Below are 16,983 nucleotides of genomic sequence, written 5' to 3'. Positions count from 1 at the left end.
CATTTATCCACGGGCAGGTGATTTTTCACTGAGTTCAGGCGACTCGGGTGGAGGAAGATCTGCATCAGGAGGCTCTGGCGTCACCAGCAGCTCCGTGACCATGACGTCCAGGAGCTCCAGTGGATCTGGAGGATCATACAAAGGTTCTGGAAGCACCGGCATCACTAATGCTGCTGCTGCTGCTGCTGCTGAGCCCATGACGGAGTTCAGGGCAGCTGGAGGAGGAACGTCCTCCGGCATGTCCTCCAACATGTCCTCCAACATGTCCTCCAACATGTCTTCCAACATGTCCTCCGGCATGTCCTCTGGTTTTGTGAGTGGTGGCAGAGAGGGCAGGAGGGATGGAGGTCTCGGTGGAGTCACCACCACCACAGTGACCAAGAGCAGCTACAGCTCAGGTCCAGGTTCTTCAGATCCAAAGCGAGGATCGTCCTCCGCTGCCACGTATTCACCTTCTGCCAAAGAGAGGAAGAACATGACCACGATGGCTGCAGCTCTCTCCGACGTCTTCGACGGTTGGTGATCGGTCAACACTTACGTCCGTGACTGGAAAAAGAAAAGTGATGTGATTGTCTTTGTGTGTGTCTCCATGTTTCAGAAAGTTCAAGCACAAACTCTTCTCCTGAGTACACCAGGAAGGTTTACAGTAAGTCAGTCGTCTCAGTCTCACATAGACGTAAAGCTTTAGTTTCAAACAAAAACACGCTGCCCTCAAATCATTTGTACTTAAGAACTCCCATTATTTATGTCAACCCCACACATTTGCAATAGTACGCCACCTGGTGTTGTTTTCTTGCAGGTACATCGACTGCAACTTCAAGTTCAGCCACCAGAGGGAGAACTCGGAGCAGAGGTAGTTCACTCACTGACTGGTGCAACAGCACATGAGCATTTCATGTAGAGCTGCAACTAACGATTATTTTCTTAATCGATTAATCTGTTGATTATTTTCTCGATTAATCGATGAATCGTTTAGTTCATAAAATGTTAAAAAACATTGATCAGTTTTTGTCAAAGCTGGAAATGATGATGTTCTCGAAAGTCTTATTTTGTTCACAAACCAAAATGGTTCATTTTTAATGATTTCTTTGTTTATGTGGAGCAAAGAAACAAATTCATTTCACATTTAAGAAGCTAAAACAATCAGAAATCTGGTTTTAATCATGAAAATCGATTCATCGATGAATCGTTTCAGCTCTAATTTCATGATGGATCACTGACTGACCATCACTGTCTTTTCCATAGAGAGTGAGATCAGAGCTCGTCTTCAGAGCGCTTCTCCACCAGCGAGCTGTGAGTGTGACAGCGTTCACGTACAAACGCACAGATCTGTGACTACAGTCCAGAGTTAAAGGAACCGTGTTCCTCTGTGGTTCTGCAGGGACGGAGCTGGACGACGTGAAGCGTCTGCTGAGAGGAAACTCCACCAGCACCAGCCCCAACAACACTCTGCCCATCCCCAAGAAGGCTGGTGTGGAGGCCAGGAGCATGTCTGAGAGCTCCACCACCACAGGTTCAGCTCTTACATCTGTGCACATCAGTTTACATCTGCTCTACACAGTTAAAAAGATCCAATCTGTTCATTTGTGAGACCGTGCACTCTAACTTTAAGCTTTATTAAAGACGGAAAGTTTTAAGTTTAACTTAAACTTAATGAAGGCATGAACCAGCTTTTCAGCATCCTTTAACGCAGGGCTCTCAAACTCAAATGATGGCGGCCAATGAGCATCTATTGTGGTGAAGAGGGGGAAACAACTGTTCACAATCATGATACCACACGTATACTTAATAATACTATTTATGATGCAAAATTAATGTATTAATATCAAAAACATACATTTATTTTAGACTACATAAATAATCAGTGTGGACAACTGTAATTAAAATTCGTACCAGGAGCCGTTTCGGGGCCACTGCCATTCGTAGCTCGGGCTCTAACAAATGTATTTATATATGTCATTAAATGTTGTATATGATGCATTTAATAATGGGATAATTATGACCAAATGTCTTATTATTGCGGTTATAAAAAACATTGATAGCAAACATAGATTATATTCTATCACCTCGCTGGCAGCTGTTCATTATAACATGGGGGCCACATGTAATCGATTGGGGGGCCGCATGTGGACATTGGTCAATGGGAGGTTCTTCTTCTCCTCTGTCAACACTGATGTTGATCTGGAGAATAAGAAGATGGTCCATGTGTGACCATGAGAACACTTTCCAAAACACTATTTCATTCAGATCGTATCTTCACTGGGCCCACAAGTGGTTAGCACTCTCGCCTTTGCAGCATGAAGACCCAGGTTCCTGGGTTCCTGGGTTTGGAACCCCGTTTGGAACAGCTTCGGAACAAGGGCCTTTCTGCAAGGAGTTTGCATGTTCTCCCCGTGTTTGTGGGGGTTCTCCAGGTTCTCCGACTTCCTCCACAGTCCAAAAACATGCGATATGGGGATAATATATCGCCCAATGTCAGCTGAGATAAGCACAGGACCCTCTGGTGGACGATAAAGCGGTAGATGATGGATGGATGGATGCATCTTCACCTAAAGTCTAACATTTGTTCTTGTGGTCATCCCAGATCACTACGGCAGCATTTGGGCTGGAGGAGCTGGAGGAGCTGGAGGAGCTGGAGGAGCTGGAGGAGCTGGAGGAGCGAGCAGCAGCAGTTTCAGTTACAACAGTAACCCAAACAATCTGACCACGTCCTCCACTCTTTACCAGACAGGTCAGCGGCACATCATCATCATCATCATCATCATCATCACTCAGGGAGGTCGTCATGTTTCACAGGAAGTGAGTGAACGCAGATGTTAAGGGTTGTGTGTTTTTTTTATATTCCAGGAGCTCAGAACAACCTGACACTCAGCTCTCCGTATGTGAGCGGTGGATTCTCTCCCAGCAGCAGCAGCACTGGTGAGGCCAGCATCATCATCATCATCATCATCATCATCATCATCATCATCATCATCATCTTACAGCCATTGACTGTTGTTTTTCTCTGTGTCTCAGTGTACGGTGTTCAGAATAATCTGGTCAGTGCTAATCCCACGGCTCTCTCTCCCACCGGCACCAGCACTCACATCGGTAAACTTTAAGTTTAATGATCTTTTTCATTGTTTTTATAAAACCATCAGTTGTATTGATCTTCTCTGATCTTCTTTGATCTTCTTTGATCTTCTTTGATCTTCTCTGATCTTCTTTGATCTTCTCTGATCTTCTCCTCACAGTTTACGGCGTGCAGAAAAATCTTTCTGGCACTGGATTAAGCCCAACCACAGGTGAGACCTGGAGAAATATAATATAATATAATATAATATAATATAATATAAAATATACAACTCCTTCATCTCTGCTCACACTCAGCGTTGCCAGATCTCACGAGAGAAACAAGCAATCTGAGCTGTGAAAACGAGTCCAAATAAGCAGCAACACTTTAGAGAAAAGGCCTAAAAAAACACAACTGACGACAAACAATATTTATAAGAGACTTTACAGAACTAAATCTAAATCTAAATCTAATTCCATGTCATGTTAGAAATTCAAATTCAAACTCAGATGGCACAGATTTACTTCCATAACTCACTCCTGTCGTCTCTCACTAGATCAACAGAGCAGTGTTTCCCAATCCTGATCCTCAGGGAACTCTGCCCTGCCATGTTTTAGATGTTGCGCTGCTCCAACACACCTGATTCAGATGAAACATTACATTTTTTATTTTTTGTTAATTAATTTTTTTTAAACAAAATTTGAAACATTAATTTTTATGAAATAAATTAAACTTAATATTATTTTTTTTTACAAAAAGTTTAAAAAAAATTTAGGAAGACAAAAGTTGAAACATTAATTTAAAAAAATTTAAAAAATACAATTATTATAAATATATATATATTTTTTTTTTAAATAAAAGTTGAACCATTCATTTTAATGAAAAAAATACATTAAACTTAGTATTATTATATTTTTTTATATAAAAAGTAAAAAAAAAAATTTTAAGAAGAAAAGTTGAAACATTCTTTTTTTTTGTGAAAAAAATAAAACAATATTATCATTGTTTTTTTTTGAAACATTTAATTATTTGAAAAAAACTGACGTAAGTTGGTTATCAGGCTTCTGCAGAGCTTGATGATGAGGGTTATTTAAATCGTGTGTTTTTGGAGCAGGGTAACATCTAAAACCCTGAGGACCAGGATTGGAAAACCAATCGTGAAGCATCATTATCAGTGGAGTGATGAATGTTGTGTTGTGTTGTGTTGTCACAGTCAGACCCAGCAGTCCCAGCTTCGAAGGAGCTCCAGGCAAAGACTTTAACTTTGTGTTGATCGAGAAAGAGAACGCTCCGATCAAGAAGGAGACAGAGAGGCTGATCATGACTAAAGACACAGGGAAACAGTTCATCTCTGCTGCAGCTCCTGTCACCTCTGCAGGTAAAGTACACACCACTGTGATTTATAATCCTAATCCACCGTTGTTTTCTAATCTGAAAGATGTTCTCACTTCACTTCACGGTTTAGTGTTGTCCTACTCTGACGACTCCCTGAAGAAACAGAAGTTATCATCGAGCAGCTCAGTGGACGAGGCAGCAGACGCTAAATGTAATCGACTTTAACTTCGTATTATGTGCTTTAACTTCCTGTTTGCTGTGTAATTCATTTGCAATTTTGATTTTAGATGATTTGGCCATGAGAGTTGCAAAGAAGGACAAGGCCACGTATGCAGGTACAGTGTATTCACCAATATTCTTCACATAAATGAAATAAGCTGTTTTCTTTTTCAAAGAAAGACTATTTATATGAGACTTTTCTCTTACTTTTTCTCCAGAGATTCAGAAGGATGACTTTGGCTGTGGCTGGTGCTCCTGGTGCTCCTGCTGCACCTGGTGGAAGTGGCTGCTAACCCTCCTGCTCGGCCTCCTCTTCCTCCTCGGCCTCCTCTTTGGCCTCATCGCTTTGGGTAAGAGAATAAAAAACGTCACTTTCCTTCATGAAGGTTTAAGAAGAGACGATTTTCTACATTTTCTCACCATCTTCTCTCTCTTGTTTCAAAAGGTGAAAAAATCAAACGTCTCCAGAGCCGAGTCGACGCGTTAGAAGCCGTCACCGGTACGTCCTCGGCCACGTCCAGCCGCCTGTCGGCCTCCTCGGGCGTCAACATCCTGGACCCGCTGGAGTCGTCGGCGTACGCCGGCAGGAGTTCTGCAGGACCCGGACTGACCCGCTCTGACAACACCATCAACCTGGGAGCTGCAGGGTCAGGAGGGTCCAGACAGGACGGAGCCGCCCTGCAGAGGACGGTGCAGCAGCTGCTCAGGGCTGAGCTCCAGTCGGGGGCTGTGAGAGGTAACGCTGACCCTGACCCCTGACCCCTGACCCCTAGCTCTGACCCTGACCCTGACCCTGACCCTGACCCTGACCCTGACCCTGACCCTGACTCTGACCCTGACCCTAACGCTGACCCTAAACCCTGACGCTAAACCCTGACCCTGACCCTAAACTCTGACCCTGACCCTGACGCTAAACCCTGACCCTGACTCTGACCCTAAACCCTGACGCTAAACCCTGACCCTGACCCTAAACCCTGACCCTGACCCTGACCCTGACCCTGACCCTGACCCTAAACCCTGACCCTGACGCTAAACCCTGACCCTGACGCTAAACCCTGACCCTGACTCTGACCCTGACCCTGATGCTAAACCCTGACCCTAAACCCTGACCCTGACTCTGACCCTGACCCTGACCCTGACCCTAAACCCTGACCCTGACGCTAAACCCTGACCCTAAACCCTGACCCTGACCCTGACCCTGACCCTGACCCTGACCCTAACCCTAAACCCTGACCCTGACGCTAAACCCTGACCCTAAACCCTGACCCTAAACCTGACCCTAAACCCTGACCCTGACTCTGACCCTAAACCCTGACTCTGACCCTGACGCTAAACCCTGACCCTGACCCTAAACCCTAACCCTGACTCTGACCCTAAACCCTGACTCTGACTGACCCCTGACCCCTGACCCCTGACATCCGTCACCCCATTGAACGATAGGGTTGATTCGGCTGATCTGGCTGGCGAGGCGGGTGTCCCCTTCCTCCCTCAACGATCGAATTGTTGTTTTAGTTTGTTATTTTGGGGGAATTTAAACACAATTTGACACTGGGGAATTCAAAATCATTTTTTTGGTCATACTCAAACATGTAAATACACATTAATCGGACACAAAAACACAATACCTACCTTAAAATGTACTCACTTACCTGCGGAACACTTACCTGGGACATCCTGGAACCTGTGAAAGACAAAAAAAAAGACAAAATTAATACAAATTAGGACCAGTTCAGTCTACGTAATACAGCCACATACAAAATTAATACAAATTAAGCCAATCTGAGGCTACGTAAATACTGTCACAACACAGCCTTAAGATATCATATACTGATATTTTGTTAGGTGCCTAAAATCTGTTTATACTTTAACTGACTCTAACTTTGTTGTCTTTCAGAAACACTTACACATGGTCTCAAAGGAGAAAGAGGAGATTCAGGACCCAAAGGTATGTTTTTTTCACTACACTCTTAGAAATAATGGTTCTAAAAGTGTTCTTCTACCAGGCCTGAGGTTCTACCTGGAACCATCTGCGTCTGAAAAACCCTTTCCCGAAGAATTAAGGGGTTTTAAAATAAAGGGTTTTCTTGTTAAATCTGGAGCCAAAACGTGTTCTCATTTGAGGACAAGACGAAGAACCTTATATTGTGTAGACACGTCACATATATACAGTGGTAAGACATTCACAGATATTAAAATACAACAATATTATAAAATTAAAACACATTCAGGGGGAAAAGTAAGTGAAGCCCTGCAGTAATGACTTCAGTAAAAAGGTAGATGGAGTCAAGTTTCAGCTTAATCTGGAGTCAGATCAATGAGAGCAGATTAGAGGTTTGATTTAGAAACACTGCAGCTTCTTGATTAGCTGATGTGAACCATACTTCACAATAAAAGAGCGAAGACATCCATCAGGAAGACGATAATATGTTGGCGACTCGTCATTGACTTCAAAGACTCAAAGCAGAGTCCTACTGAGATCAGATAGAACCTGAGATTACATGTACGAGGTGGAGGCCTCAGGGTCTGGAGCGCTCTTCATATATGTTATTTTATCAAGCAAAATCAAGATGAAGCTCAAGATGAAGCTCCATCTGTGATGAAACAAGACAAAGAGCCCAAACACTGATTCTGAAGAATTCCACAAAAGACGACTGACCTGTTTGGTCCAGTCCAGTCCAGATCGACCTCAAACCAGCTGTTCACACCAGATCCTGAAAACAGTTCTGAAAGCAGTAATGGTTGAAAACTCTGTCAGAACTGAAGTGTGTGGGTTTAATACAAAGTTATATGGTTCCTTCTTTTTCCACCATCACTGTGAACCTTTGTTCATTATTAGTTTTTGAAAGTACAATGGGTTTATATACCTGTTTATTATAACTCTGTCTGTTCTGTTACAGGTGACTCAGGAGCAATAGGACATAAAGGTGAGTTAAGAATCCTTATTTCTTAAAACACTAAACCCCAGAAGTGTTTTAACCACTTAAAATATGTGTTTTTCTTCAGGGGAGAGCGGTTTCCCTGGTCTTCCAGGTAAGACGGAGACATTTAAGATCGCGTTTTCTTCTTCTTCTTCTTCGCTACGTTTCCTCTGTGTAACGTACGTCTCTTTTGTGAAGGTCCTCCTGGACAGATGGGTCATCCTGGTCTGGATGGGGTCAGAGGACCAAAGGGAAGTCCAGGTAATCTTCACTTTCACTTCTTCTTCTTCTTCTTCTTCTTCTGTGAGTGAAGACCTGACTTGGACTCAGCTTCTGCTTCCTTGTGACCAGGTGAAGGTTCTGAGGGAGCTCCAGGTCAGAGGGGCCGTGACGGACTGATGGGCCCCCGAGGAGAGACCGGACCCCCCGGGTTTGGAGAGAAAGGCGACAAAGGCAGAGTCCAGTTTTTAGCTCCAGTCTCTGCACACATGAAATCAACGGCAGGTGATTTTACCTTTGATAATGAAGCTTGTTTTTTTTTTTTTTTTTAACAGGATCTCAAGGAGAACCAGGACGTCCCGGGTTTGCCGGTGCTGTTGGACCTTCTGGACCAAAAGGTACTTTTACAATTCACATATTAAACTTTGTCCCTGAAGCTTTGAGACGGCTCAGTCCATGGGTTATTTGAAGAAGAGTCCAGGGACCGTCTGCAAAGTGCAACGCCTGAAAAATATATTTAAAATATTCAATAACGGCATCATAGTACAGTGTAGTGCGGGGGTCTGCAACCTTGACTATGAAAAGAGCCATTTTTGTCCCCTCTGCACCCAAATAAAATTAATCTGGAGCCGCAAAAACCCATTTGACCCATAAAATTAAACTTATATCACATAAATACTTTGGAATAAAATGCAGAATTCCATTCCGTTCGTGTAAATTAACATTTTGAAATAGATAATGCAATATGTGGAGTACAGTACAGATGGAGTAAATATGTGGGTCCAAAGATGGACAGGACATTGTATGTGACGCACAAAATGCACATTTTAATCACCTTGATTTCTAAATAATAGGTGTTCACTTTGAAAGAATCGAACGAATATGATTTTTTAATTCAAAGTTACTACAAAGGAGCCACAACAGAAGGCTTGAGGAGCCACATGTGGCTCTAGAGCCACAGGTTGCAGACCCCCTGCAGACACTGTAGTGCATTAAACTTTGATTAAATGCATTCAAAATGTTATTAAATGAAATGTAATTGTTGTTTGACACAGGTGATGCAGGACTTACCGGTTTTGCAGGAATCCCCGGTAAGAGCTTCATATATTTAGTCTGTGTCATATTTTGCAGCGACTGAAAGCAGTTCTTATTAGATGTGTTTATTCTGCTCTGCAGGTTCTCCAGGTCCAAAGGGTTACCAGGGTGAAGCAGGAGCTCCAGGAGTTAAAGGTTATATTATGGGATATTCACAGTAAAGTAAAGTAACTGTTGTACAGACCGAGGTTTGACTGACTGTTTGAATCCAGGCGACAGAGGAAGTCCAGGAGTGTCGGGGCCCAAAGGAGAGCAGGGAGAGTGGGGTCCACGAGGACCCTCAGGTGGGTTTGATCAGTATTATTTTAAAAATGTTTTTTGATTTATGCTTAAATATAATATCAGGACGAGTAAATCAGAGCAATTTTCTGATCTTTTTTTGTAAATAATCAAAACAAATGCAGAATTAAATACATAAAAGAAAAAAGGATGAATTCTGTCATTTTACATGCGTTCATTTAAATGTATTGTGACCGTATGTAAATTAGGTGGGCGGGATCAAGTCAGACTAAAGCCTGATTGGTTGCAGCAGCGTGCCCATCTGATCTACTACTACTGTCTGAAATAAACATCGATTCATTTAATGAATATACTGTTTAAACAGTAGTGAATATACAAATGAAGTAGAAATACATGAAGAATGACAGAAATCACCTTTGCTTACAAACGCTGTTTGATGTTACATTTGTTACTTTTGTACATTTGTATATTTTTTGAGTCCAAAACAATGTTGTAATGGGTCAAAGGTCAAACTGGACCAATGGGACCTCAAGGCCCTGCTGGAGCAAAGGGAGCTAAAGGAATTACAGGTGAGGAGAGTTGTGATCGTCCTAATTGTAATTTTCCCATGATGCTCTCTGTGTCACGTGACCACAACTACAGGTTTCCCCAAAGGTCAAATGATCTCAATCATAAAATCAATAAATATTCTCAAACTACACCACACACAGTTTATAACACCATTTAACTCACTGTGCAGCTGTAGAGTGTGTGAGGCGTTCACCGCGCAGGACTGATGCTCAAAGTGCAGACAAACAAACACACACATGGTCGTATTAATTAATCAAAAATATAAATCCAGGAAGAAAAGTCCACAAAAAACAGAGTTCTTTACACTGAGGCAGAAACTAAAGGTTCTGTTGAGGCCAAATGAGCCGGGTTTTTAAGCAGGAAGGAGTGGATGGTGTTAATCAAGCTAATCAGCAGCAGGTGAGATGCAAACAGACACGCCCACAGACACGCCCACAGACACGCCCACTCACACTGAAAGCCATAGAACAACAAGGGAAAGAGAAAACAGGAAGTAAGAAAATACACAAGTCTCCACAGATTTAGAGACTCATTTATATATGTTGTATATATTTTTGTATTTTTTTAAGTGCAATATATTGTCATTTTTCATACTGTCAAATTTTTTATACTGTAGTTTTCTCATCAGTGCAATATCCATATCCTTATTTAATATCCTTATTTAATAGCTCAGCCTTGTTTCCTTACACTGTAAATACCATGTGCATACTGTGTATATTCTGCAGACCGGTTATAATGTACATTATTCTACATTCTATTTTTAAACCTATTTTTATAGCCAGTGTTAATATCTTTGTATATTCTATTTCTTTTTGGTAATGCATGTTTATTATTTATTATCCTTATCTTTATTGTCTTGCTGCTGTAACACTGGAAATGTCCCCACTGCGGGACGAATAAAGGATCTATCTTATCTTATCTTTATCTTATTTCACTACCAGACCACGCCCCCTGCACTGCTCCCCACTCTCCCTCCCTCAGCCCAGTTCTTAGACTAAGTCTAATGTCTCTACACATCAGCATTAAACCACAACTGGACTAACAAACAATAACAAACAATACTTAAACACACGTTGGACTTTTGGCTGTAGTTGAAGGACCTGTGGGTGACGTGGGACCCCTGCTGTGCAAAGAGTAAAACACAGAATATTTCCAGTATTTACTCCTGTTGTTGTTGTTGTTATGTCGTCTTAACTCAGGTTTGTGTGTATAAACTGCAGGTGACACTGGTTCAATGGGACTTCCTGGTGTCAGAGGACCACCTGGACTTCCTGGAGATGCTGGTCCTCCAGGTATGTGCAGTGTTCTGCCTTTATATTTAATATACATTGGCCCTGAAAAGCAGATCACAATAACAAAAGACATGAAAATGATGGTGTTTTTTTCCTCCAGGAGCTCCAGGTCTTCAAGGACCTCCAGGTATGATCCTACAATAACATGATAACAGTCCTTAGTGATAATATAAGTGCATTTATAAAGATGTTTCTGGTCGATGAGCACAGGCATTGCTGGGAATCCTGGACATCCTGGATCTAAAGGTACTTTCTGTCTTTCTAATGAAGTCTTTCATTGTTGTTAAGCAGTCAGACTAACGTCAAACTGTTCTTCAGGTGAACCTGGTCTTCCCGGGAAAGTCATCAGTTCACGTAAGAACTGCAAGAGTCAAACGTGTCCATGTTGTGTTATGATTGTGTACATCGCCTGCTTCATGTCTTTGTCTTTGTTGTCTCCAGTGGGCTCTGATACTGTGACCATCCCTGGACCTCCAGGTCCTTCTGGTCCTCCAGGTCCAGCTGGAGCTCCTGGTTTGTCTGGTCCAATCGGTCCCGCTGGTCTCCCAGGACAACCTGGTATATCAAAGCCTCTGATAAATCACCAGAAACAGTTAATACGTTGGTGAGGATGTTCCTGTGATGACCCTCCATCATCTCTGTAGGTCCTAAAGGAGCTGAAGGGGAGATAGGAGAGCGAGGAGATAGAGGAGCACAAGGTAAACCTGGAGAACCCGGCATCAGCGTCGCAAGTTCAGAGACTGTTAGCTCCACACGAACTGGACGTGAGTATTCTCCGTTTACAGCAATGACTCTGAGGCTAATGTGGTTCTAATATAAAACATCTCGTATGATCCCATTTCTGACAGACCTTTCATCAGCGGGCGGATGGCCTGGTCCACCAGGACCTCCGGGTCCTCCTGGTTCTCCTGGTTCTCAGGGTCGTCCTGGTACGTTGGAAGCTCATGGTTCGATCCAAGTTCTTAGATCCAGACTGAGAGCTGATCCAGTGTTTCTGTCACTGTTGTTTAGGAGACGGCAAACAAGGTCCTGCAGGACGCAGAGGTCCTCCAGGAGAGCCAGGTAAACGGAAAGAAAGGAAGGAAGAGAGAATTTCAAAAGTCTTGTATTAACTTGTGATTCTTCCCTCACAGGTGTTGGCTTCCCTGGACCCCCAGGAGACAGAGGAGAACCTGGTAGCTTTGTGCCTACATCAGGTTGGTTCAAGTAAAGAAAACGTTCACCTTCTGTAAACTGCACGTCGTCGTCTTTGGGCGTTTTCTGAAGCGTGTTCTGCTCTTCAGAAACCTTCTTTGCTGGACCACCAGGACCTCCAGGACCACCCGGCCTCCAGGGTTCAGCAGGTAGCTTCATCAAATTAGAAGCTTCTGAAAGGTTGTGTCCTAACGTGTCCTTTATGGTTTTGGGTTTCCCTTTTGTATTTTCTCTCCGTCTATATTTTTATTTAATGTATTTCTGTGTTCTTTAGGTGACAGAGGACCACGTGGATACCAAGGTGAGAAAAACACCAAACCGATCCATGCATCATGTTGTTTCTGACTGACTAAACGTCAATAATGTTTCAGGTGAACCAGGTCAGCCAGGTCTTACAGGTCTTACAGGAGAACCAGGTGTTGGTATGTGAACTTTAACTAATTTGACTAATTGAACTATTGAACAGTTTTCAGTCTGATCAGTCAGTGTTTCGCTTTCTAAGGTTTCCCAGGTCAGAGTGGATCTCGGGGCCCAGCAGGTCCACCGGGCCCTCAAGGTCCTCCAGGACAACGAGGTAGAGTTTTCACATTGTGTTTTGGTTCTTATGAAACCAAAATCCCAGAATGCCTTTCAGGAAACACTCAACACAATTCAAGGCTGAACTTTTTTTTAACTTACAAAAATACAAATCACTGGCTAAGATTCACAGCCTGAGATTCTATCACATTATTCCAGGTGATCCTGGAGCAGCAGGATTCCCAGGAGCGTCCTCTAGTGGTAAGATCATCCTAACTCCTATGTAGTAGTTGTGAGGATCATTGTGTGCGTTTCATATCACAGGACATGTCACTAATTATAAGTAACCATGAGTATTTCTACAAGTACGTGACATTAAACTGGTGAATTTGTGTCTTTTTTAACCAGACGTTTCCTTCAGTTCTGGCTCGAGGGGAAGAGACGACGTCAGCCAGTACATTAACGAGTACCTCCAGAGTAAGTTCTGCTACTGTTCTGACAATAATGAACTCCTCCAGAGTCATGTGATCCGTTTGTGACGAGGTCTTCTCGACTTGCAGGTAGTCAAATCAGGGATTACCTGGCTGGACCTGCTGGACCTCCAGGGCCTCCCGGTCCTCCAGGAGCCTCCGGAGCCTCAGGAGCCTCCGGTTATGCAGGGGATGGAATGGTGGACAACGTGGCCAATCAAGTCCTCGCTTACATCCAAAGTACGATCAGTGATCACACTGATCCACTGTGTTTATACCAGATATGAGAAGGTTTTCTATCAGCTTTACCTTCTGTGTTTGGGTTCAGGTCGAGGTTATAGTGGAGCTCCTGGTCCTCCTGGTCCTGCAGGTCCTCCTGGTGCCATCTCCACCAACGACATCATCAACATATTACAACGTAATATCATTTTGTGTCACATGGGTTCATAATCATATTCACATTTAACTTCTATGCTGTACCTGTACGTCGAGCTCTTGAAACCAAAACACTGTGACCGTGTTCATGTCCAGGAGAAGATGTGAGGAGATTTGTTGTTGGTCCACCTGGTCCAGCCGGTCCACCAGGACAACCAGGGACTGGAACTGGAACCATCAGCAACTACATCAACAGAGAAAACCAACAGGAGATTGCTGAGAAGGTTCTGAGCCTCATGAACGGTGAGAGGAACCTTTGAAAACATCTTTTCAAATGGGATTTGTTCAGAGAACAAAGACGAGAACGACTCTTGGTTTTCTGTCACCAGACCGGGGGGTGTTAGGTGTCCCCGGACCACCTGGGTCTCCTGGATCTCCTGGATCTCCTGGATCTCCTGGAAACGTGTTATCAAGTAAGAGACACAAAATAAAAATCACAAAAAAGAACAAAAACCTGAGCTATCTACAGTATAAAGTTATTACACTAGATCAACTGGTTTTAATGTACTTTATTTTAGATGGTTATCAAACAGTCACAGGTCCTCAGGGGCCTCCTGGACCTCCAGGTTACCCTGGTGCAGAAGGTCCGCCTGGACCAGCAGGACCACCTGGTCCAGTGGGACCTGGGAACTACATCAACTCAGACGTTCGTGACTACCTTCAAAGTAAGTTTGACAGAAGTTCTTTTGTTTGTTGTTGTTTTTTAGTTCACGAGACAAATAACTCAGCTGTTCTTAAAGGTGTGGCCTTCAGAGGTTCTCAAGGTGGTTCTGGTGCCAGTGGTTCTGAGGGCCAACGTGACGGAAGGACCGGACTGACGTCCTACGCTGGGAGAGAGTCGCTCACACCTGAACAACAGGAAAACTTCAGGAGTAAGTGCAGACCATAATATACACACACACATTAATGAGGAACAGGTGGAAACAATCAGGGCGGGGACGACACAAGGGGGCGGAGTTACCTGAAACGAGAGGATAGCGACTTTTCAAAATAAAACAGGAAACCACAAGACAACGTTGACACAAGACAGAGGCTGTTCAGGGTGTTTCAGACTCAATGCACTGAATATACGAGGTCATATTGTGTTTCATGGTCTCTAGGTGGCGCTGTGAGAGGATCTCTGTTTGGAATCCCTGGTTCACCAGGTCCTCCTGGACCCCCAGGACAGAGAGGAGAGCCAGGTGGGTCTGGGGCCATAGACTGGAACCTGGATGCTGCTTCCTACTCCAATATGGCTGCCAGAGTAGCCGACTACATTAAATGTAGGTAGAAAAATATATTTTTTTTTAAAAATACGTTAGCTCTGTTAGCATTTTAAACACCGACTTCTCAATGCTATGACCAGAACTGCTGTAACCTGTTTTCCACATGCAGCCCAGGATCTGCTCCGTGATGTTCCGAGAGACTCTGGACGTGTTGTCCAAGGACCTCCAGGACCTCCTGGACTTCCTGGAATACCTGGCCAAAGCCGTGGGTTTAGTTCCCAGGAAAACATCGCAGATGTGGTGGAATATCTCAAATGTAAGTGGACGTAGCTCCGCCCATCGAGGTCCCGCAGCCACTTTTATTGTGAACTATATATATATAGATGTTGTTTTGTATAAAAACAAACACTATAATGATGTGAAATATCACACATTTGTCACATTCAAAGCTGCCGGAGTGCTGCGTGACATTGTGAGCCAGTACAGCGGTCGAACCCAAGGACCTCCAGGACCTCCAGGACCCCAAGGTCCTCCAGGACTCACTCGCTGGTCTGGTTCTTATGGAAATGCCACAGAGCTGCTGGAATACATCAAATGTAAGTGTACGATGATGACGCACTGTAATCAGTACTGGCATCAGTTGACACGTATGTTATCTTCCAGCGTACGGCGTGCTTCGTAATATTGAGCAGAATCACAACCAACGCGCCGCCCCAGGTCCACCCGGAGCACCTGGACCTCCAGGTCCACCAGGATACAGCAGAGTGTTTGGTTCCCAAGCAAATGTCACCGATTTGGTGGAATACATGCAAAGTAAAGTCACAGTCAATCGAAGACATTTCAAAAAACAACAAAGAACTTCTGAGAACTCTAATCTCCTTTTGTGTCACAGCTTATGGAGCCATTGTTGGAGCACCAGGGAGACCAGGACCCAGAGGGGACATGGGCTTCCCAGGTCTGAAAGGAGACGAAGGTACTGAGATACCACATGAACTTCTTCTCGTCACACAGGATAAAGCTGCAGAGATGTTCTGCACATGTTCAGTGATGAATTATAGAAATGAGCAGAAGCTGTAAACTGAGGGACGACTAACAGAGTCCATGTCCTGTAACTTCTGTCCACAGGTGATCAAGGCTTGCCTGGGCCTCGAGGACCCAAAGGACCAAAGGGGGACAGAGGTCAGTTTGATTTTAGATTCTGCTGCTCTGGATCATACAGAGTATTTAAAGGTCACATAGAGTGGTCCTGTTGCACATATATGTTAGTTATGGAGGTCTACTTACATACATTAACTTGTTTTAATGCTCAAAAACCTCCTAGTTGCTGTAAACGAGCCGATAGAAATCCTCTTTTCTGACGCTGTTCCTCAGCCGCGATATTTCAGACATAAATCTCACACCCAGAATTTAAAAAATAGCTTCTTCACGACTCCCCGCCGCAGTCCCTTTGACGACCTTTGACCCGGAGTCAGACCCAGAGTCAGAAGACACTGTCGCTCGTGAAACACCTCCACAACGGACGTTATTCTTCTTCTTCTGCGGTTCAATGTACGCAACCGGATGTGCCCGGACTAGTGCCCGGAGCAGGAGGATCTGCTGTTCAGGAGAACCGCTGTTTACGTAACCGGACCGGGTTTTTTCAGAGATCTCTCTGAGCCTGAGATTACAATAAAACACAGCGTTCTCAGCAGTGGCTGAACTGTTTGTTTAGAACCTTCAGGGCTTCGTAAACAAGGTAATGACGCAGATACACACTAAAAAACAGCGATAATTGGAACTTCCGGTCTAGGTCCGCTTTAACATCTGTCCTGAGTGATCTTCACATCCCAGAAAACACATTCAGAGTTGGTTTGAGGAGACATTTGGTCACATTCATGACCTCCTCAGCTCAGATCTTCTCTGGCCAAACTCATCAGAGGCCAGATGTTGATTTATATGTAGTTAAATGATGGGTCATGGATGTGAAGGAAATATCAGACATGGGTCACTCAGACCACACAGGGTGAAGGATTTTCCTGAGCTGGAGTTAGTTTTTAAAACAAAATATCGTGTGTTTTTCTTTCAGGAGAAATCACAATGACGTCTAAGAGGAGGAGGAGGAGTGTTGGTGTGTGAGCGTCAACGTTTGAATCAAGTCTGAAACACACACACACACACACACACACACACAGTTTCTCTGTTGTACTTTCATATCCATTTAACTTCACTGCCGTCTTTTATTCC

At 43.8% G+C, this 16,983-nt stretch overlaps 1 protein-coding gene across 1 annotated transcript; it reads left to right on the top strand.

Annotated features, from left to right (window-relative positions):
• Positions 1-298: 298 nt before the first annotated feature.
• LOC310943981 (uncharacterized protein) lies at positions 299-16,945 on the top strand (the record flags this gene model as incomplete). Its single annotated transcript, XM_083909677.1, has 45 exons — positions 299-515; positions 599-646; positions 800-853; positions 1,246-1,293; positions 1,382-1,513; positions 2,848-2,919; positions 3,016-3,090; positions 3,234-3,284; positions 4,266-4,430; positions 4,675-4,722; positions 4,825-4,956; positions 5,052-5,342; positions 6,501-6,551; positions 7,504-7,530; positions 7,610-7,636; positions 7,723-7,785; positions 7,876-7,977; positions 8,079-8,141; positions 8,920-8,973; positions 9,051-9,122; positions 10,869-10,940; positions 11,041-11,067; positions 11,382-11,498; positions 11,585-11,704; positions 11,789-11,869; positions 11,952-12,002; positions 12,074-12,136; positions 12,224-12,283; positions 12,409-12,435; positions 12,506-12,556; positions 12,646-12,708; positions 13,059-13,127; positions 13,211-13,360; positions 13,449-13,538; positions 13,652-13,798; positions 13,885-13,968; positions 14,074-14,220; positions 14,263-14,427; positions 14,656-14,817; positions 14,930-15,076; positions 15,210-15,356; positions 15,424-15,573; positions 15,653-15,733; positions 15,886-15,939; positions 16,826-16,945. 45 exons carry the CDS (start codon positions 299-301, stop codon positions 16,873-16,875), a joined length of 4,167 nt encoding a protein of 1,388 aa, XP_083765803.1. The 3' UTR covers positions 16,876-16,945.
• Between the last annotated feature and the right edge of the window lie 38 nt (positions 16,946-16,983).

Source organism: Microchirus variegatus (assembly GCF_963457635.1).
Source record: "Microchirus variegatus genome assembly, chromosome: 23".
NCBI lineage: Eukaryota > Metazoa > Chordata > Actinopteri > Pleuronectiformes > Soleidae > Microchirus > Microchirus variegatus.
This window is presented reverse-complemented; position numbering and strand designations above follow the sequence as displayed.